The 26,952-nt window shown below is 42.9% G+C and overlaps 1 protein-coding gene across 1 annotated transcript in view; it reads left to right on the forward strand.

The window, feature by feature from the left end:
- CHD5 (chromodomain helicase DNA binding protein 5) overlaps nucleotides 1-26,952 on the forward strand; it is a 1,029,381-nt gene that overhangs the window by 709,855 nt on the left and 292,574 nt on the right. Inside the window, exons 28-29 of the mRNA XM_086921723.1 lie at nucleotides 22,144-22,232; nucleotides 26,400-26,533. Coding sequence (XP_086777849.1) covers nucleotides 22,144-22,232; nucleotides 26,400-26,533 — 223 coding nt within the window. The remainder of the gene's footprint in view (nucleotides 1-22,143; nucleotides 22,233-26,399; nucleotides 26,534-26,952) is intronic.

The following is a 26,952-nucleotide window of genomic DNA, read 5'->3' on the forward strand; positions in this document are numbered from 1 at the left end:
AGGGACCTTGGTTGTTAAGCGCCTTGAATACGATACAGAGGGACTTGAAATGAATTCTGTTTCGGATGGTGAGCCAGTGGTACTCCTTTATACTTTTGGATATAGATTCGTATTTTGTTTTACCAGAGAGCAGGCGTGCTGTTGCGTTCTGGATTGTCTGTAGTTTGGATACTACTCTGGATTGGGCATTGAGGAAGAGACCGTTACAATAATCCAGAGCAGAAAGGACAAGAGAAGTTACCAATGTTTTAATGGCTGATTCCGGAAGGAAAGGACGTATTTTTCTTATCATCTTCAATTTAAGGTGTGCTGCGGAGACTGTTTTATTGGCATGATGCATGAAATTTAGACCTTCATCGAAGATGATTCCGAGGTTCCTGACTTTGGCAGTGGGGGTGGGAGGGGTGCCGAAGGCATCTGGCCACCAGCTTGAAGGCCAGGCTGGGTGAAGGGGTCCAAAAATGAGCACCTCAGTTTTTTCTGAGTTTAATTTAAGGCAGTTGGTGGTCATCCATTCTCCTATGTCTACAAGTCCTTTCTTGAATTTTTCTGCCACTAGTTCTCCGTCCCCTTTGATAGCCAGAACAAGTTGGGTATCATCGGCGTAGGAGGTTGGGCTCATCCCGTGTGCTTTGATGGTTTTAGCAAGGTCCGACACGTAAATGTTGAAAAGTGTCGGACTCAGGGATGAGCCTTGAGGTACTCCACAAGGAGATGAGAGTTGGGCCGATTGAAAGGGTCCTAGGATAACAGCCTGCGTTCTTTTGGCTAGGAAGGAAGCAATTAGGTCTTTGGCAGTGTGGCAGATGCCAAATCCCTCGACACGATCGACCAAGATGGTGTGGTCGACCGTGTCGAAGGCTGCTGATAGATCCAGCATTACCAGAATGGCTGTTCCCCCCTGATCCCTAATCACCCTAATGTCATCGGCAGCCTTAATCAAGGCTGTCTCTGTTCCATGATATTTCCGGAATCCAAATTGCGTGTCATCCAGGAGATGGTATTTTTCAATAAATTCAGAGATCTGAGTGTTCATGACTTTTTCGATCACCTTTGCCACGAATGGGAGACTTGCAATGGTCGGTAGTTTTTTAGCTCATTTTTATCCAGGGAAGGTTTTTTTAACAGGGGTTTAAGTAGGGTGTTTTTTAGTGGGTCTGGGTAAGTGCCTGAAAGTAGAGTGGAATTGCAGACCTGAGTGAGTAGTGGTATAATAGAATCCATTACCGGCAGGAGTACTGAGAGTGGGCAGGGGTCCAAGGCTGATCCTGATTTAATAGAGGACAGTATGGTTTTTATTTGGTCTGTTGTAACCGGTTGGAAGCTGGAAAACATGTTGTCTGGAGGTGGAGTGGGAGGGTTATCTGTCCTGGGAAGTGAGTTTGCAGAGAAAGCTTGATAAATGTCATCCACTTTGGTAAAGAAAAAGGAAGCTAAGGAATCACATAAAAGTTGCGATGGAGGGGGAGTGAGATCCGGGGCATTGCCTGATAGAGATTTGGTGATTTGGTACAATTGTCTACTGGAGTTTTTGGCTTTTTGAATCTGGTCGGTATAATAATCTTTTTTGGCTTTGGTAATCATAGCTTTATAGAGTGTCAGAGATTCCTTGTAGATTGCTTTGCTAGCTGTATCATAGGTTTTCCTCCATAATCTTTCTTTATTACGGTTGATTTGCTTTTGTGCCCTTAGTTTTTCATTATACCAGGGGGCAGTAGGTTTGGATCTGTTTCTTGATAGTTCTTTAGTGGGGGCTGACTGATTTGTGGCTTGACTTAGCCAGGTGTGAAATTGCTGTAGTGCTAAGTTGGGCTCTGTGGACAGCATAGGACGGGTGTCATCCAGTATTAGTCTTAAGTCGTCCTGATTGATATTTTTCCAATCTTTGAAAGGCTGTCTAGGGGTGGGAGTGGGTTTGATATCGCAATTGGTATTGATAGTTATGGTAGCGAAAATTGCATGATGGTCAGTCCAGGGCATGGGTAATATGTTAGTTATTTGTAGGCCTTCTAGATTGGAAAATATAGGATCCAAAATGTGGCCGGCTAGGTGGGTGGGGGACGTAACCCGTTGTTTAAGCCCTAGCGATTCCAGATCAGAAGTGAGGGTGACCGTGTCAGTTTGATGACATTGATCCAAATGAAAATTCAGATCTCCTAGGACCGTGAATGCACTTTCTGTGGCTACTGATTCCATCATAGTATTTATGCTGGTTAGAAATGCTGTTTTGGATCCCGGGGGGCGGTATATTAGTATTCCTTTGAAATTAAACAAAGGAGATAGCTTAATAGCAAATTGCATAGCTTCGCAAGATGTTGATGGAATAGGGGTCGTTCTAACAGGATATGAGTCTCTCGCTATTATAGCCAGCCCACCTCCTCTTTGTCTGGGCCTGTCCTGGCAGTAGGCTTTGTATCCCTCTGGTACTGCTATAGCTAGGTCTGGTTGTGATGTATCATCGGTCCATGTTTCAGTGACAAACAGCACATCTAGTGTAAAATCAGTAATGAGATCAAAGATCTCCTGCCTGTGCTTTCCGAGTGAACGCGCATTGATGAGGGCGAAGGTGATGGTAGTATTTCTACCGTTTTTTAATGGCAGAATGTTGACGTCAGATAGTCGTAACGGTATTGAGTAATTACAGTTGGGGCAATAGGTGACACGGTGGCTGTGTATCTCTGATGGCGTTACGTTTATGCAGCGGGTATTGGGCGCTGGCCGCAGTGCCAGTAGATCTTGGCTAGTGTACATCATTTTGATGTCTGACGCGGTTTGGGCAGGGATTGTGGCCCTATGCCCGGTCCCGGCGCGGACGGGCGCAGATGGGCTTGCCTCCGGCGCGCCCGCTGCGCCTGCCCGCTGCGCGGACGGGATGATCCTTGCATTTTATGCATAGAAAGGGGCGGGAAGGGCGGGGGGGTTGAAGGACTAGAGCGCAGCCCTTACCTCCTCAAGATGGCGGGTGAGGTGGGTCAGGTCACGTGACCGCGCCTGGAAAGGGCAGCGCTATGACCAAGTGAAAACAGAAATCGCGCCTCAAGCGAAGCTGTCTCGCAGTAAGGTGAGCAATTGAGCAATTGTTTGTACTGCTAAAATTAAAAGCACAGATAAAAGGTATTTGTCCTCTGCACGGACAATTACGTCACAAATAGCGTTTTTTTTTTCAAAAGAATAGCAGGAGAATCCCCCGGCTTCCGCCTCAGGGTTGAACAATTATCAAAATCAAGGTTTTTGCCTAAACTAGAGATATCCGCCCCTTAAGTAGTCTAAGAGGGCGTATATAGTTATGGTATGTAGTCTCACATACATTACAAAAACACCTATACAGTGTGTCTTTACAAGTTCATAACTGCCCTTGGTTGCAAATATGGGCCACTTTTCAGCTATCTGATTTGCTATTGTGGACCACCTTTATGTTGGTGCCTGGGCCCAATTCATGTCCCAGACTGACCCTGATTGTAAGCAACAGAAAGTAATTCTACCAGACAACTCCAATTCTGCCTATATTTGGATGCATGCCACCAAGTGAACTATAAACCAAATAGTTCCAAGATTTGATACCCAACCGAACCCAACAAACAAAACGCTACAGTGCTTCATGGCCCAATAGAGTTCACTACGCCATGTAGGAGCCTGTATTTTTTGCAGGAATAGCTTTTCATTAAAATACATAGAAGCATATTTCCACAAATGTAGTTTTCTTGACAGAAAAAATATATTTGGATATATTGTTTTGACTGGAAGCTAATTATGAATTGATTCTAGTATTGGTAAATGCTTTGTAGCGTGCAGGATCTATATGATTAGAGCATGTAGTTTTTCTTTAATTGAAATTCCATGGAGTAGGGCTTTGCATTTATTTGAAAGGGTCCATTAGTAGCCTTTACGTGAAGTTTCTTTATGGATCGGATCCATATCGTTATGGATTGTGGACTTTTCATTTACTTGACAATTGAATAGTGTATGGCCTAATATTAGCAGTGGCTGGAAGAAACTAGCTTAGCATGTTGGGGCTATGATTTCTTTTGTGCAAGACATGCAACATGCATCTATTAATTTGCTATGTGCTGAAAACATTGAGCATACCCAGCTGTAATGACCAAGAAAGAGACAGTGTCTATAAAGATCCAGGATGCAGACGGGAGTCTAGGCTACCTCAATGAACGGTCTATTGACTGACACCCCATAGCTGGCCCTGCCTTTGAAGATGCTTTTAAGGATCAAATACAGTGCATAAAACCTTCAATGGTCTTGACACCGCATGAGAACAGCATGAGCAAATTCCTTCACTGCTTTAACAAAGATAAGGCCAGCTCAGTATAATGGAGGGTGATGTTTTGTTGGAACGTCTCTCAGTTGCACTCCTCACAGTGCAAAGAGTTTTCCATGTGCATGGCTGTCCTTTCATCCAGGGCAGATGCTTCCACCAAGTGTAGTGAACTTAAGCTTCTTCTTGACTAACAACATCTTCCCCTCACTGAAACCCTAAGTTCGCTCATAGGTCAGTTCGAGTTGAGACCTAATAGGCTGCTAGGCTCATAAATGGCTAATTTGTTGATTTTTAAAGTGAGAGTGTAGATAAAGTGTATACATGGGGTTTAGAACAGTTATGTTGTCCTGCCCGGTTGAACCTAGGAGAGGAGTATATATGGTGTTTCCTCTTGGTTGATTTGACGTTGCAGGGTCAGGTTTCTACGATGGTAGTATGATGTACAAGTTTTTGTCATTTACAGGTGAGACTTGCCTAGAACTGCCAGTGCTCCTCTTCTTTGTCCACATCATTGTTTTTAGGTTGGAGGTTTTCTTAAAACTGCTAGAATGATGTAAAAGTCTGAGGAAGCTAGGTTTATGTAATTAAGGCTGTTGGAAATGTGATTAGAGATTTCATGTTGGTGGTATTGTTGTTTACATTTCCTTAAGTGGGGTTTTTCCTGTCAGGTAATAAACACCTTTTTGTTCTGCTCCATGGTTCACATTTCTCAAAGACTTCAATTTGTATGCGGAGTTTTGTGAATCATGTGGCTGTTATGAATGGTTTAATTTGCTTTATTGTTCAACTAGTGCTTACCCCTTTATATCTGTAGAACATTATTAGTCAATTTTAATTGGCAGTTGCCAGGCCACTCAATGATTCCCATGCGAGAGCCTTGAGTAAGCCTCTAGGATGTTGTGAAACCCGTGTTGGCTGAATGAAATATAAGTAAATTCAACATTAGCAGTAAAGTGAGCTAATTGGTTTGTACCAATAGAGGTATTCGTTGCTCGTAGTTCAATGAAGCACATTAGCATGAAATCCATATTTAAAAGGTTAAGAGTTGTCTGAATATCAGAGCCTTGTCCACAAGTCTTTTGATACCATAGCTGAGACACATTTTCTCACTCCTCTCCCTTTGTTAGTCGCACGAGAAATGTGTTTCGCTCTCTCTACCAGCTCTAACTCAGCCTAGCAGTCTCACTGGATTCTAAATTGATATGATCTAGCATCACTATAGCATAATTAAAAAATCTAAATATTAGATGTTGACGAGGCATTTGGATTCAGGAAACATTTCACAGGCGTCTACCCAGTACCTCTAGTATAAGTGTACAGTTTTATACATCTCATAAGATTGGGAAACCACAAATAGAACTGTGGTCTGGATCCTTAGTTGCCACCATGGTCATTAGACCTCATCTCTACATTAGAGTGTGCGCATTGTTATTCAAATAAACAGGGGGCCACGTTTATCAACACTGCACGGGGCAAAGTCACCAAATGTGACCCACACCAGAGCTTAGTTTGGTGTTAATGATCCAGCTCAAAACTTGTTTTGGGCTGGCAAGTAGGTATAAAGAGAAGCAAATTAGCTCTACTTTGTGTCGAGGGTGTATTCCATTAGTGGTACATGGGTGTTCATGTGAAACCGACCATAGTTTTTGATGCAGAGCTTCTAACGTTTGTAGATAGGGCGTTGTACCAAACATGTATGCCTGATTGAGGCAGGTGCAATCAAGGATAAAAGTTTTTTTTTCTCCAAAGGTTTTCTAACTTTGCGTGTGTGCTGCACTATTATGCACACTAACAAGTTGGGAAAAGATTTAAACCATGTCTCAGCATAGTATTTTGAACTGGACGGTATGCTTTGAACTGGAGGGTAGGCTTCTGCAAACCCTACGCTCAACTGAGGCAGACACCTTTACACTATGGCTCTAGGCAACAAAATAGTGCTTCAGCGCACGGGATGGCAGCAGCAGCACCATATCTTAGTAGATACACACCTTTGTTCTAGACTCTGTCCTGTTCGCTCCCTTTCACGCAATACATCGCAGCAGGTTTGCTCACTGTGCTACTTTACATGACATATTAGTAAATATTCACCAGAATGTGGCACCAGGCAGAGGAAGAGGTGTGGCGCCGCGGCCAGGGCGACTGAATCTGGAGATCACGGTTCGATCCCTGTCACCGGCGGCAGGTTAGCCCAGCACCATGTGACTCTGGGCAAAAGCTTGCTTAATCTTCCCGACGGCCCCCAGCGCCTAGAGACCCTTACGGGTGATTGTGCGCTTTACAAATGTGGATTATTACCAGGCACATAATTTGGTCAAAAGCACTTTTCCAGTCACCTTTCTGAAATACTGCATAATTCTTTGAAAATGCAAAATGTAATATGCGAAGGTAATAGGAAAACCATAGTAAAAAAGGAGGGTTCATGGGTGAACCAAACATTGGCCTCTGGGGACTTGTTGCATTTTTTTCTCAGAGCTCCTGTAACACACAGGGGCTCACATTGAATTCAACTATAATTTTGGTTCCAGCAAATCGTTATACAAGTACTCAATTACTTTTGTCATATAGTGCTTAAAACCAGTGCTTGATAAATCTGGAGTAAGGCAAGGCATCAACTGTTCATGCCATGTGTTACTATGCCCCAGAGAGGCGTTAGATGGGTGGAGCGTATGTATTCCCACTCATCCCCCCATGGATTTTGGAGCATTTCCAGATTCACCATGAGCAGCAGACCTGGGAATGCATCAACATACTATACCTTCCCATGAGAGGCATAACAAGGATCATTATGTTTATTTCTCCTCGCTTTTCCTTTTTCTTCGTGTGCTGCACTCTGCAGCACACATAGAACGAGGAAAAAGCCTCAGAGGATTGTTTTTGTGCAAGAAGGAGCCACTTCTACTTTTTGCACAAATTCAAGCCTGCCTGCAAAGCAGGCACCCTTGCACCATTGTGCAAGGGTGCCCACGTTGGGGCAAGGCAGCACATTGTGCGTCAGTGCACGGAAAGGTCAGAAATGCGGCACATAATGTGAAATAGGTTACATTCCTGCCCTTTCCCTTTCACATAGCACAGCAAGGTGTCTTGCTGCGCAGCATTGCATGCACGATTGACACATCTGGGCACTAGTACTTAATGTTAAAATAAAAAGATCGAAATAAATCAAACTTTGTATTAGCGTGCTCCCAGAAAAGAAAGGAACTATTTTCAGAAAGATGCGAACAGTGTATAGGCTTTATGCAGTCACTCATATTGAAGGGAACCAAAGGGTAAAGTGGGCTGACCCATTACCCATGCTCCATGCTCTGGTGGGTGGAAGCCAAAGGTGAATGGCTTTAACCAACTGTGAGAAGTTGGGTTATTGGTTGAGGGAGCTGTTATTCCTACTCAAGCAATAACCACAATTCCTGTCAGGATAAACCTCAAAAGTCACAAAATTATCCTGTGCTTAACCCTCTGGCAGCTCAGCACACAGCAGTCTGGCTTAACTCTGAGGCAATGTGTAGAGTATTTGTGCATAACTTAAACAGTAATAATGTGAAAACAATGCACAAGAAAAATCTCACAATAATTTAGAAATATGGAGTAAAGTTTAATAAATAAAGTGAGACTAAAACAAGAAATAGCAGCTGTGCGCCAACGCAGACACCTTTGCGCTATGGTGTTGGGATGATTGTTGATGTGCAGGAAGGGACACAGTCCTGCACAAAAACAATCATGATTGGCCCTTTTCTCCTTCAATGTATGCTGCAGAATGCAGCACACATAGAAAGAGCAAAAACGAGAAGAAATAAAAGTATTTCTCCTCATTGCACCATTCCTACGCCTCCCCTGGGGAGGCATAGGATTCTGGCGCATTCCCAGGTTTAGGACATTTTGTAAATCTGGGAATGTGTCAGGTTCTAAGGATGTTGCATAGGAACACCCACAGCAACACCCATGGAAAGCCCATTTCTTGCAGAGTAATGTGTAAAAGGGGCACATATTTACAAGGCCATGAAAAGTCACACAGGGTGACTCTACGTGGCCTCGTAAATGTGGGCAGGCACACTGCGCCACTGGTGCATCTATAAAATTGACGCAGTGGCGGTGCAATGGGCTTGTAAATGTAGCCCTTGGTGCTTAAGATGTTTTATCCGCTTAAAGTTTCCCTAAACAATTATAATAAAAATATATACATATGTAATGACATACAGGGGCTTTTGGTGAGCTATCTTCCTCATATGACATGTACAAGTGTCATTCACATTTGGCTAAATGCCACCAAAGCATATGGCTTGGGGCAATGTATAGTCCACATCAGTCATTGCTTCTCTACCCTGTGAATGATGACGTTTTGCCTGGTGCATCCGCCTAAAACGTTGTACATGAGGCTGCTAGTACTTTCATTTACCAATAAGCAGTAATACCTATGTATATTTTTGACTTCTTTAATAACATGCAAGACATTTACAGAAAGGATCAATAATAGCTACCATCTTCATAGACCAGAATTAGATCAAAGAGCTTTTTAAAAAACTGGCTAAAAACTGCTTGCTGGACATAATGAAACCACAGTAATGATTATGTTCATCTTAAACTAGCTTTAGGTCATTTAGTCAAGGTGGATGCTGAAAACTAGGAGGGAGAGTGCTCTGTTGCCTTGCTCTAAGAGACTTAATTTCCCTAGTCCCTGTGGAGAGGTGTGGTGCAGCGGCCACGACAGCTGACTTCGGAGCATAGTGCTCACGGTTCGATCTCCGGCGTCAGATCAGCTCATCACCATGTGACTCTGGGCAATAGCTCACTTAATTTCCACGATGGCCCCCAGCGCCTAGAGACCCATAAGGGCGAGTAGTTTGCGCTTTACAAATACTGGATTTAGAATTTAAATACTGGATTTAGTCCCTGGTGCTTAAAGGTACTTTCCTTTCTGGCTCTATAGAAGTGAACACATATTCCCATGACTCAGGACGCATAAACTGCTGCTGTCTGAAGTAAATAATCAAGAAAGGAGTGCCAGCAAAGGACTTCGTTTAAGTCAATTATTTATCAAAATAATGATTCTGTGTTAAAACTAATCACAGAAAATGTAAGGAATAAATCAAGTATTGAGATCATTGAATTTGGGAATGCTGTTATTTAAAACAAGAGAGCTTAAATTCTCCGAAATGGATGATTTCTTCTGATGGTCTTAGATATCAAATACCTGGTAGAATGAACAAGACCACTTTGTATTATTCCAGTGGTGATGTGATGTTCAAATTGAATGAACTGTATGCGTCAAATTCTTCTGATTTGCAAAGTCTTATCCTCCAGCAAAGGCTGTCAGGGGTTCGTGGTATACGTCACACACGATGACCTCTGACCGAGGTCATCGTGTGTCATCGTGTGTCATCGAGGACATTTTCTCAAATTATTTGATTGAATGTTTTAAATAACAGCATTCCCCAATTCAATTATCTCAATACTTGATTTATTCCTTACATTTTCTGTGATTAGTTTTAACACAGAATCATTATTTTGATAAATAATTGACTTAAACGATGTCCCTTGCTGGCACTCCTTTCTTGATTATTTACATTGACCCAAGCTCGCAAGGGTTTATTGGGTTTCCCACCCCTTCTTCAAATAGATGTCTGAAGTAGCCTTCAAAACAGGAGAGAGCTTGCTGCTGTTTGAAGGAGGAGACCAGAAAGTAGGAGACAGCCTGCTCCTAAGGGGCTTCATTTCACATAGACCATACTAGCCCCTGATAGTTGACGGCACTTCCATTCGGAGCTCTATATAAGTGACTTCTATCCATGCGGCGCAGGATGCACATGGGATGTGCCCAGCTGTGCCCAGGTGATACCCAAGCCAAGGGCCAGCCCATCAGAAGCCTGAAAAATCTGGGATGAGCCTGGTATCTTGGCCTGGTGTTTCGTTACCATGGGAAAACATAAAGCTGCTGCATCCCTACAAACTCTTAAAAAGCATCTATAATCAACCATACCTGACAGCTTTTTAGAAAATACAGTGGGAATACTGAATAAAGAAATTGAGCACGCTGTTTTATGCATTAACACTGTTCAAGGAACACATGGCAATTCTGTGTCTGGAGACACAGAGTCTGCTGGGAGCATAAAAACTGCAGTTTGTGATGCCAAAATGGGTAATTGTATATGACCACAGCTGAGACTCATAGACTTATGCCTACATTCTCAGAGAACCCAAATCCCATTTCTCCTCTACCTTCCAAATCCAAGGCAACAATTAGAGTTAAGGCACGTAGCACAGATCATTCTACTAAGAAGTTATGTCCTCAAGGTGGGAACCCCTGTATTGATGTTGCTTTTTTTCTTGCCCAACATAGGTTCCAAGTCATCATCTACTCTGGATAAAGTGTCACATAAACGGTTTGCCAAGCAGTGTTTTTCACCCACATTTGCTCACTGATTCACTTGGTCAAAAGTTTCACTTAATCATATGATGGTCTTCTTTTCCTTCTCCTTATATATCTAAATGTGATTACCTTTTAATTATACATATATCTTCTTTTTTTTTAATACTTTATTATTCTATTGCTCCATCATATGCTTCACTGTAACTTTGGTACTTTTATTATTACATCAATACAACTTATTTAACACACAAAAAAAAGTCATGATGAAGCTATTGAAAGCGAAATTCTGCCATGCAATCCATCTACCTCCATTAAATAGGCAAACCACGCACACTTAATCATTTATTTCCTACATGGTCATAGAAGACGCACCAATTTTGCAGCATCTTTACAAAATGACTGCAGCTAAGACAATACAATCTGGCATTGGAAATTCGAGCTTCTTTGCCAATGATATCTTGCAACTACTCCATCGATCCACTACATATGTTACCTTTGGAATTCTTCCAAAGTGAAAGTCACTTGAAATTCAGACTTTATTGTTTAAGTTAATTAAAACCATAACAATATTGCCATTAGAAATAATACCATAACAATGTTACCATGAGAATAACACAATCTGCTAATAGAAGAATGTTTATAGTGATTATGTGCTTTAAAAACAAGGTTGTTCATTGGATTTACAGGTGTACAAGTACCAATATGGGGCCCAGCATTAGTCACAATTATATTAGCATGGTGAGAAGAGTGGGAGGGGTAGGAAACTCAGGTGACCGCTTAGTGATTAATTTTAGGCAACCTTATTTAGTTTTTCTACTGTTGACACATTAAGGATGTTTATGATTTCTCTTTGGCTGTTCATGTTGTCTCTTTGGGATATTTCAATAGTCCTAATTCATGTCTGCAAACACCAGGCTCCTTTGATATTGGAAGCATTATATTACCAGATCTCAAGAGCATATTCCAACATGTAACCGAAATGCCCTACTGAACTCACTGGTTGAACATGATAAAAGATCAATCCATAATCCATTATCCATCTTTTAAAGGAGATACTGAGATTGGGCCAAAATTGTTAGTGTCCTTTCTTGGATTTTTCTTATTGATGACAATAAGAAATATATGGACAATTATGTGGATTCTTGTAACTTTGCAAGTTTGTGTGCCGATATGGGGGGCAAAGACTGGTTGAACTACATTACTCAATATATAATAAATCTACAAGAAACTTGGTTGACAAATGATGTTCATTTAGATAGATTTACCTCATATGTTGCCCCAGGGATTCCATCATTACCTGAGAGAGCCAAGGGTAGGGGGTGGGGCTACTAATTTGGATTGATTTATCAAATAATTTTACTATAACGTATAGATCAATGTGTAATGAAGATTGTATTGTATTACTTATTATTTTTTACATTGACATTTTTAACGTTTCCACTGTCCCTAATAGTATGAAATTATTCCTTTTTCTGGCTCAATTCATGCATAGAAATTCCGTTGTAAATGTAAGTGGAAGGAAGTGAGCTAGCATTCTAGCTGGAGATTTTAATATTAAATTAGATGAGAAGCTGACAGGTCTACATTACAGTGGAGACGTAGATCAGTTTAGAACATGCATTCCTACTTCCATGTATAATAAGAAAAACCAAAGATCCGCACATATTCGAATAATCACCACTTCAACTTCCAATGATCAACTTACTACTTCACTGGATGTGATCTTTCCTCCGACACATGCAGCAGGAGGTTCGTCTAGTGCTATTGATTATGTCTCTGTGTTTAAATGTTTGAAGGGTCCACGTTCACACAATAGAATTATGAATAGTTTATATAGGGATCATATTCCCATCATGTCGAAATTCGACCTACCACAATCCTCCAGCCTTAATTGTTAAATTAGACCTTGAAAGGAGAAAAGTATTTGGAGCATGGAGAAGGCTTCAATGGCAAGTAGTAAAACCTAAGATTGCTTTAAATAAGATAATGACATCTTCATTTGATGATGTAATGGCATTCAAGAGACACAATCTTTTTCCCTTTCAACCCAACTATGTGTAGTGTAATGCGCACTGCAGTGTTAGGGGGAATTGTGCAAACATGGTTGCCCTATTTTTTAAGTAGATGTTATTCATAGACAGCAGATTGAATGTTCTGCATGCAAATAATCTGAAAATTTGTGCAGAGTAAATAATTTCTTATCCATGGCACACAGTAGAAATTTAGAACCTAATACAGTCTATCAAGAGGTAGCATGTAAACGTTTAAGCTTTCTGAAGAACAATATGTGATGCAAGATTTAATCTCTGCAATAAGTCACTTTATTCACTATGGGCCAGATGTAAGACTGGTTTTAGCGATTGCAAACAGAGATTCGGCCCATTTGCGACTGCTAAAATGGCTTCTGAAATGTACAAACCCCCAATTTTGCAAGTCGATAACGGACTCGTAAAATAGGGTTTGCGAGTCATTATTAGTAAGTGGTGAACCAAGTACGTCCCATCCTAATAGCGAGTCACAGGGGGATGTAAGATTGTTTTGCGTCTGGAATGCGGTCGCAAATCATTCGCAGTTACCACCAATTTCTAATTGGTGGTAAGCCATTTGCAAACCCTTTGTGAAAGGGGGCACCAAGATTTTTTCAGAGCAGGCATTGGCCCCAAGGACACCACTGCCCAGTTTAAAAAATGAATAGAAATTATTAATTTTTCTTTTTTAAGTGCATCCCCTATTCCTTTAAGAAAAACGGGCAGAAATTTAAAAAAACTGCTTTATTGAAAAAGCAGTTATAGACATGGGGGTCTGCTGACCCCAGCCACCCACCATTTTTGTGAGTGCTGACCATGCCCAATGGGTCGCAAATTGTGACCTGCCTCATGAATATAAATGAGGCTGGTCCCTTGCGACCCATTTGAGAATCACACACCGTGTCTCAGACACTGTCGTACTTTAGAGATTGCGACTTGCAGTTTGTGAATTGTGAGTCGCAATGTCTAATGGTCCTTCATCCGGCCCTTTTATTTGACACTTTAAATTGTTCCCGCAATTGGCTTCAATGTGTTTTATTACAAAAATTAACCAAATTAAGAACTTGTATTACTTGAGATAGAGAAAGACCTTATTTACAAAGCCTTTGCAATCTTCATTTACTTTTATAAGTGTAACAGCGCAGAGTTCCAACTACTTTTTCACCAGGACCTTTTGTTTGTGTGTAAAAACAAAATAGCCCAGAAGAGGGGTCACATGGTGTTTTTAGTAAACTGCAGTGAGGTCCAGCAATATACCTTATAGAGGTGAAAAAGAAGAATTGAGGGATATACAACATTTTAAAAGGCTTGTCCGCGTTTTTCAAACAAAAAAAACCAAGGAATTGTATTTGAACTCTGTGCACTAGTTTCTGTTTCTTTCATAATTTAATTGGTGCTAACAAACAAGTAAAGATCAGTGGACATATCATTATCACTACACAAAGGCAGAGAGGTAGGTGTGCATATGTCTTCAAAGAAAGTGCACTGTATACAGCATTGATGCTAATTTGATACTATAAAGAGAGGACCTCATTTGCAAGGCTTTTAGTGATGGTCCGGCAGCGTACACTGCACGGACATGTAAAGTCCCCCAGCCTGGCTTTTCATGGCCTCGTAAATATGGACTGAGGCACCGCAGTGCAAGTCGCTGCGTTGCCTCACCCTGCGATAGGGAGGCGTGCCATGGGCATTATGGTGAGTGTTCCCACATACCACCCCTGGCGTTTAGCACAGTCCCAGATTTACTAGATTTCATATACCTGGAAATGCGTCAAAAACCTACGCCTCCCCAGGGGTGTCGTAGGGGTGGTGCAGCAAGGAGAAACAACATTATTTCTCCTCATTTTTCCCTCTTTCCTTTCATTCTGCAGCACACATAGAAAGAGGAAATCAACTCCATTGATTGTTTTGATAGACACAGGACATTCCAGCGCTTTTCTTTTGACGTAGGGCAGCGCAGCAGGAAAGCTTGTGGCACTACCCTATGTCAAAATATTGTAAATGAGTTGCAGAGTGTTCACATGGAAATTATTTCAAGAAAGTTTACCTCAATCAGGAATAACTGTGTGAATATATTCTTTCGAATGCTAGATAGAAATACAGATTTCATCAAAGATTTTCACGGCAATAAAATAAAGGCAAGTTGGTGGCAGGATAATATTTGTTGCAAAGTGATAGGTGCCTTCAGTGTAGTGTCCATTGGTGCAAGTAGGAAGCGGAAATATCATGTAAAAGCTCAGCGCAGTCACAGGATTATGAGGGCTAACAGTTTTTGGATGACAGTTAATAGTTTAAACAAATCACAATCTGTTGGCATAAAATCATTAACGTTTCGACACTGGCAGAAATTTGATGGGGGCATCCTCAGGACAAGGTGGAGAGCCACTCATAGAGGCCATCATTGTGAGTAAAGAAAAAAACACAGACCAAAGGTTTTATGTTGCAAGACAGTACTTGAGGGTTGCATCAAGTAAGTCTCCTTTCCCATCCTGGGTGAGTCAAAATGTCAAAAATCAAAGTGACATGCAAAACAAATTGACGGGCCTTGTGAAATGCAGATAGTACAGTAGTAATACCGAACCAGGTAGTAGTCAATTAAACTATGATAGAGTGAACCAGGAAAATTCCAAAGAGTGAAATACAAGAATATTCCTATGACAACCAAAAGGCACCCAGTGATGAGAATTTGAGTACATTAATATTGATCCGTTTCCCGGGAAGTGAATTTGTCTAAAGAGAAACATAGGAGTATGGGTCTACTGGCAACGTGATGTAAGTGCAGAAAATCTTTATACAAAAATATAAGCAAATGATTAACAACATTTCAGCAATAACATAGGTTAAGGAAATATAGTAATATTCAGTAATCAACAGGAAACAGACACATAGCAAGGGGAGGATCAAGCAAAGAAAGGTAGCCAAAACATGGCATGCACACCATGTAGAAAAAACAGACTTCATTGGATCGGGATGGAGGGGGAATCATAGCTTTGGCTTCCATTAAGGGCCAGGTGAAGTCATCCTGCTATGTATGCTTGTAACAGAAATAGTTGTTGTTTTACTTTGCACTTGAAACTCCTGTTGTTATCAAGTCTTAGGTCTTTGTAGAGAGCATTGCAAGGATTGCTCCTGCCTCTTTTAATGATCTGGCACCAAATCCGCCCAAGCTTTGTTTTAGCATGAAGACATTTAATTCAGGAGTGAAGCACAGGGATGTGTCTCGTTGATGGCGAGGAAGGAGATCTGCAGGGAATTTTGAAACTCTCTCCTCAATTTATTGCCAGGAAAGGCTTAAATGATCTATTTAACCTGGTGATTTGTGGTCAGCAGATACACTTGTTTATCACATTCTATAAATATGCAAATGACACTATTTTATATTCATTGTAGTTATCTGGATAGATTTTTCTGATCCTTAAATATGCTATTATGAATTAATTAAATCTGACCATGACTGCTGCATGTTACAGTAATTTATGCATTTGCTTGTTAGCAAGTGAAATATTTTTCATAGTGCATATTTGTGAAAAGCACATTTATCAGAAGGCTGCAGTAATTGTCTTTGGCAAAGATCTACGTTTTGTCACTGTTTAGGAAAAGGCCATTCTTGTGCTTCCTGTATTTTATTTACAGTCACTACTTAAGTAACCCAGAAGCTGCATTTTGTCAGCATACATCTGTCAATGGGTTCACCTTTCTTTAATCAGGTGGGTTGGGAGGGGTGTCAAGTAATTGTTCAAGATATGAGATGGCATGGCATAGCCTTGGAGGAACCCAAAGGCAAGCGTTCTGCGTTCTGGGGACTACTGGCCTATACTCTCTGTTGTCCTATCTTCTTCTTTAGGAAAGATCTAAGCTAACTCTAACATGCCTTGTGATGTTAAACCAGTTTTTCAGGTGACTTAAACGTTTCTTGTGTTCTACAGTGTCAAAAGCCTATGAGAGGTCAAATAAGACTACAGCAACACCCGAACATGAGCTTTAAGACCTAATACCTTTTCCCTAAAGTAACCTCTAACATTCTTTGCGATGTTAAACCAGTTTTTCCGGTGACCTAAACTTTTCTTGGGTTGTACAGTGTCAAAAGTCTATGAGAGGTAAATTAGACTACAGCAACAGCCCAACTAGATATTCTAAGACCTAATACCTTTTCCTTAAAGGCTATGATTGTTGCTTCTCTTACTCTCAGAGAGTGGAAGCTCGACTTGGCAGTGGATGGAAAGTTGCTCTGGAGTTGCTCAACTACCCCTGCTTCTAGATGTTTTCTAGGGATAATATTGTGGAAATTGCTTGAATGTTTGGAAGATGAAAGTGGTCCAGCCTTATTTTTTTAATTAGGTGGGAGAACTGCTGGTTGTTAAATATAGGTTGAATATTAGTCTCTTTATGGTGATGCACTGATGATGCAGGAGGTGTCCTCTGCTGTTACGCCAACATTTTCTTTCTCCAATATTGTGGACCTAGCTTCTAACAGAACCTGATGATCTAATTTTGGCATGTCTCCACTTCTTTACCTGACATAAGGTAAAATATTAAAAGCTCATTTTGAGAAAGATTTGGTATGAGAGCCTGGGATCTCAGTTTGGTATAGATGTCATTGGCAATTTGTTTATCAGGTATCCTGGATGATTTTCTGTGGGGAGTAGATACCCTGGGAATCACATCAAGATTGAAATGGAACTGCAGTCATGGCTAGTGTATTGTTTACAGATGCACGCTCTTTATTAGGAGGGCAAAAGCTACTTACTACCAGGCGAGAATTGGTTCCGCAGAGAATTCCATCAGAGAAATCTTCAAAATATATAAGGAGACCTCCTCTCTTGCAGCTATAGCCGTACCAGTAGCTGGCTCGGATGAGTTCTGCAACAGAATTGCGAACTTTTTCGCGGAGAAAGTGGAGAAAATGTACTCCTCCTTTCCAGGGATTGGAATGAGGGGTGTGGATTTTGAGGAAAAGATTGGAGAAGCTTAGGTGGGTCGGAGGTTGTTTAATTTTACTATTCCCCCCCCCCCCCTGAGCTTCTCAGGAAAATATGTTGCAGCATTAAGTCTGGTTCACCCAGGGACCCTGCCTCACCTAAGGTGTTGGGCGGTAGTATGGATATCCTGGAGCCCTATATCAGGCATGTTCTGGATGTCTCATTTAGGTCTCACATGGTGCCTGGTAGGTGGAAAAGAGCCATTGTTCTCCCCCTCCAGAAGAAGCCGAACATCAGTCCAGATATATTGGATAACCTGATGCCTATCTCGCTTCTACCATACATGGCCAAAATAGCAGAGAACGTGGTCAATCAACAGCTGATGACCTATGCTGAGGAATCCAGCCTCTTGCACTCGTCTCAATCGGGTTTCCGGGCTTTTCATTCTACTGAGTTTGCACTACTTTTGGCCACGGAATCCATTAAACAGGGGGCAGACGCTGGGCACACTATGGCCTTGGTCATGTTAGATCTTAGCGCCACCTTTGACACTGTGGCACATTACACCTTGCTGCAGTGTCTGAATAAAGGGGGTGTCTCTGGCCCGGCTCTGAAATGGCTGAAATCGTTTCTGGTAGAACGTAGCTTTCAGGTCAGACAGGGGGCGCACTATTCCAAGGATGTCAAGCTGGAGCAGGGGGTGCCTCAAGGTTCTGCCCTGAGCCCCACCCTGTTCAACTTGTATGTCACCCCCTTGGCTGAGATAGCGCAGGGTTTCGGAGTGGAGGTCGTCTCATGTGCAGACGACACCCAGCTGGTGATCTCCCCTTCTAGGACACCGGATATTGCTGCCTCTAATTTCAGGGCATGCACGCAGGAGCTTGCCTCCTGGATGGTGAAGAACTGCCTGAAGTTGAATGGCAGCAAGACGGAGGTGCTCTTGGTGGGGGGAAATGCTTCCAGTTGGACGTCGGCATGGGGCCTCTCAGTTGGAGCCCCGCCCCGGTCCCATGTACCCTGGCAAAAAATCTTGGAGTCTGGCTGGACCCCACTCTCTCCTATGATACACACACCAGACGTGTAGTGGGGAAATGTTTCAGAGTCCTCAAAAAGGTATGGAAAACTATGGGCCTTCTTCCTATTGAAGCAAGGAAGACACTGGTGCACGCTCTTGTCACTTCTCGCCTGGACTATGGCAATATCCTCTATATGGGCGCCACTGCTAAATGCCTAGGGAGATTGCAGGTAGTGCAGAACGCCGTGGCGAGACTGGTGCTGGGGCAGCCAAGGAGAGCGGCCTCCAAAAGAGCCCTTGATACTCTGCACTGGCTTCCAGTTAGGAAGCAAATTATGTATAAAGCACTGTGTACTTGCAATCGCATTACCCGGGGCAAAGGGCCCTCGTATTTGAGGGACCTTGCTACCAGCTATGTGCCTGGAAGATCCTTGAGATCCAGTGGGACTGGCCTATTGCTGGTGCCTAAAGTGAAGAAGGCCAGAATGGGAAGTATATCCTTCCGGGTTTTGGCAGCTCAGAACTGGAATAAACTCCCTATAAATCTACGGATGGAGAACTCTGAAACTAGGTTTAGTAAGGCACTTAAAACCCACTTGTTCTCTGGCTAAGGTCTGCTTTGCGCCCTGGAGCAGGGCACCACCATGGAGCAGGGCACTGCCACACTTTTCTCACCCTAGCGCGGGGACACGCCGAGATGGCGTAACCATGCACTTTATAAAATTCTTTATAATTATTATTATTATTATTATTATAGAGCTTAAATAATTCCCATGATGCAAGCACACTTTGTTTGCAGTTTTATTAAGTGTAAAAAGCATAGCAGTGCCTCACATGCAAAGCAGTTGTTGGGATTCGTTTGGTACATGTATAGTAATTGATTTGCCCAGAATCATAGGATCCTTGGAAGAGGATAAGATTCAAACCTGGTTCCCCAGTTCCAAAGTCTAGCGCATTGGCCACATTTGCTGCCCCACCTGCCTCTCTTTTATCTCTCATGATGAGTTTTCTGCCATTAGCATTGCGGCTTCATGCACTTGTATTTTGGCTTAGCTGAGAATTGCCTAAGCCTGGATGGATGCATTGTTCACTGATGCATTATATTTTTAAGTGGTGCAAGACCTTTTAGAACCCTATAACATTGGTGTAGAAATGACTGGTGAGATTGTTCTGGTGGATGTGGAGTACGTGGACGATAGAGCATTCGGGGAAATATGTTTCACACTTCTCGTCATGTCTGTAGTATTGTGGGAAGACTTGCACCAGCTCACAATAGATAGTGGGCTGGGAATGTAGAATTTCAATAAAGCATTATATCTCCAAGACATACAGAGTTAAGGCAAGACTGATTAGGTAGGCTATAGTCTAGAACGAGATCTAGGCAGTTTGCCCACCTAATAGGTGAAGGTCTTTTGTTGAACACCTAAGCTATAAAGTGATAGAAGAGCTTTAAATACTGTGCATTTTTATAAGTGAATATGGAACCTCTCCCCCAGCATCATGGTTAATTTTGAGAGGTGTTCTCTCATAATGCATTTTACTGTTGATTACGCAAATTTCAGATATTGTGCAATTAAAGAGGCTAGAATACCAAAGACTTCCCCTCCTTCCCTTTCTTCTCCTCTGTGAGTGATTTCAGTATGTAGCTTAGAAATCAGGGCGTAAAATTGTGTTTAATACGACTGAATTGTTAGTAGGGAGCCATGGGGCATATTATCAAAAGGTGCATTAAAAAATGCACATCGCACATTTCCCTATCGCCGGATTTTATCGCCGTGATAGCGCATTATTATCAATGCGCAACACGTAGGCGATATTAAATCCGGCGATAGTCGGCAATAGGGAACATTAGCGCGTGAAAACAAGTGTTGTTGTCACGCGCTAATGTGTGCCTTGATAATATGGGGGGGGTGGATTCAGCTTTATGATCCACACCCCCATGTTAACAATGCCTAACACCTGATCTGTTCTGAACTGGGGTGATGCAGTGAGCTAAATAACGGTGATGGATCAAGCCCTGATCTCTTGACTGGGTAAGAGTGGTCTGCTTAATTCAGACACTCTGTTCATCACCACCCCCTTTTTTGAATCGTTTTTGGCCACCACAAGTGTGGCAGGGTATACTCAGACATGAGTCCCTTGCTCACTGCACCACCAGGATTCAAGCAAGCCGGGCCGACGACGGCTGAAATGCCAGAAACCGGTCCCCGGAAGCTTGTCTCCTTTCCGGTGAAGAATTGGCTTGGTAGTTTGGTCTGCCCTGTTCCCATGAGGCACTGGGTCAGACTAATTTGCATATAGCCAGGTTCTGAACTGGGGTGATGCAGTGAGCTAAATAACGGTGATGGATCAAGCCCTGATCTCTTGACTGGGTAAGAGTGGTCTGCTTAATTCAGACACTCTGTTCATCACCACCCCCTTTTTTTAATACCTGATCAAAGCAGGCGTTGGGAGACCTGCGATAAACGAGTTTCTCGCAGGTCTCCTTCTCCCAACGCCTACCTTGATAATAGAATGTTACCACCTCCAACCACATTCTACATGTGGTTGGACGTGGGAACGCCCACCCTGCATCCCATTAGCGTTATCTATCGCCCCCAGCACGAGGGCGATAGATGAAGTCAAGAATACGTCTCTAACTCCGGTTAGAGACGTATTGAGAATAGTGCGATTATAAAAAAATGCGCTAGCGACTTTAAAAAGTCGCTAACGCTTTTATCGCGGGCTTGATAATATGCCCCCATGTTCTAGTAATTGCTATCGAATGTATGTTAATAGTTTCAGGGCTTGTGCTATGACTAGCGCATGTTTTACAGTGGACCTAGTATTAGCACAGTTGGACACGGGGTTGCTTGAGCATTGAAATGGTTCTTCATAAGGAGGAGGGGCTAGAGGTGTTTAATGTTCAATGTGGAAGATAGACAGCATGTTTCTCTCTTACCAAGATGGCTGTGCATGGGAGTTTGCACTGAATGCTAGATAACGTAACTCTATTAACTCAACTAAGGAGTAGAGGAGATGCACGAATCACTCCCAACATACCTGTGGTAGTTAATGCATATTATGCACTTGAGAAAGCACTATTAAATGTGCACTGATCTGCATGCATTAAGTGCACATTTTCTGGATTTGTGCATGTTGTTATCCACAAAACCTTATAGAGCTAACAGCTTTTCCTCGAAGACATTTCTTACCTGCTTCACATGTACCATTGGCCAAGAAAATGTCAGTGTTCTATCCTCAGTACAGACAGAATACCTGGTGAATGTTAATAAAATTTAGATATTGTACAATATGTTGAGTTTCATGCCACGAGAGCTTTGATTATGATGATGTTCAGCTGATTCCAGTGCTTTTCTTTGTAAGTGCTGCATCAGAATGAAGCAGTTTCTGAGCATGTTGCTATAAATATAACCTTACCTGTTTAAATGTTATTCTAGAAAAAAAAGTACGTGTTTAGATCTTACTTAAATCTTCTACCTTAAATGCTAAATCTAAAGTGTAATATGTGTTTACAAATTAACCAGGTGGCCTATGGTCTTTGCTTTTAGGTGGGAAAAGACAGTCAAGGAGGCAACTGAAAAGTGACCGAGATAAGCCTCTTCCCCCTCTGCTGGCAAGAGTTGGTGGGAACATTGAGGTACATATGTTGTTAATCTGAATATTAGTAAAAGAGGCATGGTTAATTACCTGTAATCTTCATTGCACTGAGTCATTTTCCCTTCCTTATTGTTGGGATCATTAGAGGACAGTTCTTGACTTAGAAGCCTGTCAATAACGGGTATGTATACATATGTAAATGCAACACTTCTCATTTTTAAAGCATTGTAGAGTAGAAAGGATCCCTCCACCTTCCAGGACTGCTCAGTGTTTAATACACTTCCAGTTCCCTGTTTACAATAGACTGAGTGCCCACCCATTGGCCTTGTGTGCAAATCACCTGTAAAATGAGGATCCTGTCCCTATAGTTGAAGAGGCGGACCACAAAAGGTGGGCGGGGCAGAGGCGGGCAACCAAGCACTCTATGGGCCCTTTCTACTGAGAAGAATTTCGGTATTTTGCCCTTTTGTACCTCCATCGCTAACCAGTTTTCGATAAATAGGGCTGGACTAAGGCCTTCCTTTCCTTTTGAGATACCAACAAGGTGCTTGTTGTAATTCGAGCGTCCTTCTAGTCCTTTGCCATTAGTCTAAGCATTTTGACCTCCTCTTGGAGGCCTTGGTCTGCATCTGAAACTCTTGGACAGTCAGGTGCAATACTGTGAGTACGGATTCTTTATCATCCACTCTATCCATCAAATTCCGGGGATCCTCACTGAGAAGGGTGACACCTATCTCTACATAGTCAATCTTGGCCACCTAAAATCATCTTAGCATCCTGCACAGCATGCAATATTGTGTCAAATGTACTGGTGTGAACATTCAAGGTGGACTCCATATGGCTCTAGTGCAGCATCCCTGAGCGGCAGCAGAGAGTCCCACCCACTCTTAGGCAGTCCTCCCTCCGTGGGCCTGACTTGCTTGGCATTGCCCATGTCTATTCACTGCCAACGGTAATTGTCTCCCGAAGAGGTGACTTAGGGGCAGGATATCTGCAGGCCCCAGGGTCAGGTCAGTCTGGATAGGAGAGCCTCATTAACCTCGATCGCTGGTATCTGTGTGTGAGGGGAGCCTTCCATTCCCCTTATAGTTTAGTAGTGCACCCTCATACCCTACTGCACCTGCCCCAGCCGACAGTTCCCAGCCGGTAAATTGCCCTTTCAGAGTTCCTTTTTGCCCCTCACCTGCACCTCCTTGTGGTTTGAGGGGGATTAGTGCACACTTCCAGTGGTATCATTCATTTCTCCATTGGATGGTAGTTTCAGGTAGTTCTCCAGCCCCCCGTGTGCTGATTGACTGATCACACCTGTGCGGCCCTCAAAATTTACCTTTGTGGGCAGCTCATGCCTTGCTTGCCCTTTGCTGTTCAGCACTCTTCTTCCCCTCGGGGGCACCAGGAGGCACTGCACGCCAGTCACTCTTGGACCAGCCTCTGTGCCATCTCCCACTTGAGGGCCGCTAGACTAGGGAGACAGCCCAGTCAACACGGGCCTCACCGCTCGGGCCCTACCTCCTCCTCGCTCCTCACCGAAGATCTTGGCAGAACACCCTGTACCACATTATGTCCCCAGCAAGCCTCCAGCACCTCTACACCCTTCTGGAGTGGATCCCCAGGTGGCACAAGAGAAGATGTGCACCTGTGACACGGCTGCACCTCTGTCTGTCCGGCAAGGGACCCTGGGCCTGCAGTGAGGGCTGCTACTTTACTCCATGATGTTAGCCACTGCTCACTTCTGCTCACTAGTTCAGGCTGCACCACACTCCTCATAGTCCTTGGCAATGGAGGACCTCAAGCACTGTCCCAGGGGGCTCCTTTGACACTGGGGCATCATTGCCCTTCCAGTAGCCGCTGAACAGGGGAGGAAAGACAGAATAATGGCTTTGGGCTGGCCAGGATGCACTGTAGCTCCTGTGAAACACGTCTTAGCCTGGAACCATCTCCAATAGGTTTGAAGGTGTTCGATATTATTCTTTCACAGCTACCTCAAATACGCTTTGTTCATATGAAGTAATTTCTCAAAATCTATCTACAAAAATGGCTGTTTATTACACTGGAAAGCATAAATCACAAAAGGGGCAATGGTTCAATATAAAATGGCAGCAACCTCAGAATGAGGCTTGCACTGCCGGCAATTCTTTTCAGAGTCTCTCGCAGATTTGCCTTCCCAAGACTCCACCCATGGAGTCCTACCTTGAAGACGGAGACACCAAACCGTTCACTCACTCCAAGATGGTGAGGCGAAGCTATGCAGTTGCAGCTCGTCGGCAGTGTAAGCGGGTCTGATTAACACAGGTATTTCCTGATGTAGACCCTGAGACATCAGGACCTTACTCCAACCCACTATCATAACTGCGCATTTAAATCTTGGATTTTACATTTCAAATTAAAGCCCATATCTATCAAGGTTTTGTGTCGCCCACACGAGGGGGCACATGAGTGATGCAAAAGCAAAGTGAAATTTATCAAGCTACACAAGGCCATCTTATGTGGCCCTGCATGGGTTGATACATTTAGAGCAACGCAAGGCAGTGCAAATCGTTGCCTTGTGTTACTCTGCAAAAGAGAGGTGGTCCATGGGTCGAGCATGGGTGTTCCCACGCATCTACCAATGGATTTAGATGCATTCCCAGATTTACCATTAGTGGTAGACTGGGGAATGCGTCAAAATGCTATACCTCCCCAGTGAGGCGTAACAAGGAGAAATATCTTTATTTTTCCTTGGTTTTTACTCTTTCTACGTGTGCTGCATTCTCCAGCACACGTAGAAAGAGAAAAATGCTTCTCAGGATTGTTTATTGTGCCGGAAGGTGTCCCTTCCTCCACAAAAACAATTCTGCCTACAACACAGGCACCCTTGCAACATGAAACAAGGGTGCCTGCTTTGGCTCTAGGCATCCAAAAGTGCCCCAACTCTAGGAGAGGACAGAAGTGCGTTGTATAATGGTACATACGGTGTATTACTGTCCTTTCACTTTCACTCAGTGCAGCAACGTAGCTTGCTGTGTTGCGCTGCGCAAAAGAATGATAAATATGTCCCTAAGTGTCACCGTGTCAATAAACTCAAAATAAGTTGATCTGTTCGTGATGGAGTGGCTAGAGATATCACTTAAACACCCGGGCCCTTATTTATGAGGCCTTGCGTCAGTTTTGCGCCGCCGGTGCGTCACCAGTGGCGTAAAATATGCACCTTGTTGCGCCATATTTAAAAAGTGACGCATCTAGGTAGATGCGTCACTTTTTAAACCCCTGCGCCACATTATACCTGCGTCAGGTATAATGTATGCAGAGGGGGCGTTCCCCCGCAAAAAGCCTCGTAATAGTGACGCAGTGAAATCTATGAGATTTCACTGCGTCACTTTTAGGATGCTGTTGCGTCAAAATCTTGCGCCTGTCTCACAGCAGGCATAAGACTGACGCAAGCCCTTTGACATGGGGCTTTTCCCATGTGAAAGGACGCATTGCTGGAGTTGCGACATTTTTGTGACACACTCCGGCAATGCGTCATTTTTGCGCTTACAGATACGTCAGAAATACTGAGTAAGTCCTTGCGACATGATGCGTCATACATTAAATATGACGCATCATTGGTGTCGCAAGGAGTGCGCAGTGAAAAGTGACGCATCGCTGTTTTCACGCAGCGATGTGTCACTTTTCATAAATGAGGCCCCCTGTCATATTCGGTGTCCATTCCTTGATACGCTAAACAAATCTCTCCAATGCACAGTACGCGGGGCAATGTCTATGCTGGCTTATGTCCTATTCAGGAGGGAGAATTAATTTTAATATATTCCATCATGCGCAATTGTTGGAGAAGGTTACTCTTTGAGAAAAAGATGGCTTAACTTCAACAACAAAATTCCACGCACTTTATTTGTAAATATTAATTGAAATCAGGTCTGCGTCAATTTTCGGATCAGAATAGAGGTAAAACGAGATGTACCCTTCTGTACTTGATGTGAATTCAAATAATGTATTTTAGATATTGATGGATGAATGGTTGACAATGAATTGTGTGATTTTGTTGTGATTTCGAAAGACATGACATGCGCCAGTGTATGTGTGTGTCTGAGTGTGTGTGTTTGTAAAATATAATACATAGACATAATTCCAGTCACAAAGTTGTAAAGAGAAGGTTTAATGAAAAATGTCCTCGTTTTCCACTGTAGGCTCATTAAGGGAAATGCTGAACTATTGTTTCTTCCTGCAGGTCCTTGGCTTCAACGCGCGGCAACGAAAGGCTTTCTTGAATGCCATTATGCGCTGGGGCATGCCGCCTCAGGATGCCTTTAATTCGCATTGGTTAGTTCGAGACTTGAGAGGAAAAAGTGAGAAAGAATTCAGGTAAAAGCATAGACAATATAATGCTATTTCATGATTGTTATTTTATTTCACTTTAATTCATTGTCAAATTATAATGTAACAATATTGAGTATTTAATGAACCTATGTCATGTTACTACGGTGAAGCCTAAAATATTTAGTTGTTTGCACAAACAAGCCGCTACAGCAAGTGACTGAAAATAAATTGTGATACATTTATTTTTGTATCCCTCTGGGTTTATCTGAGGAGCACTATAACCCACTACCAGGCCCTAGTTCAGCAGTGAGTGAGAACTGCTAGCCTGGGACCAAGGATTATAATTATTGTGATTTTTTTCTCTTCTGCAGTCATAGTTCTCGCTATGCATTAGATGATCCCAACAATGTATGCAGGGGGTCATTTAGACCCTGGCTGGGTCGGCAGGGGCCTTCACTGCCTCA

This window comes from Lissotriton vulgaris, chromosome 5, assembly GCF_964263255.1.
Source record: "Lissotriton vulgaris chromosome 5, aLisVul1.2, whole genome shotgun sequence".
In the NCBI taxonomy this organism is placed as follows: Eukaryota; Metazoa; Chordata; class Amphibia; order Caudata; family Salamandridae; genus Lissotriton; species Lissotriton vulgaris.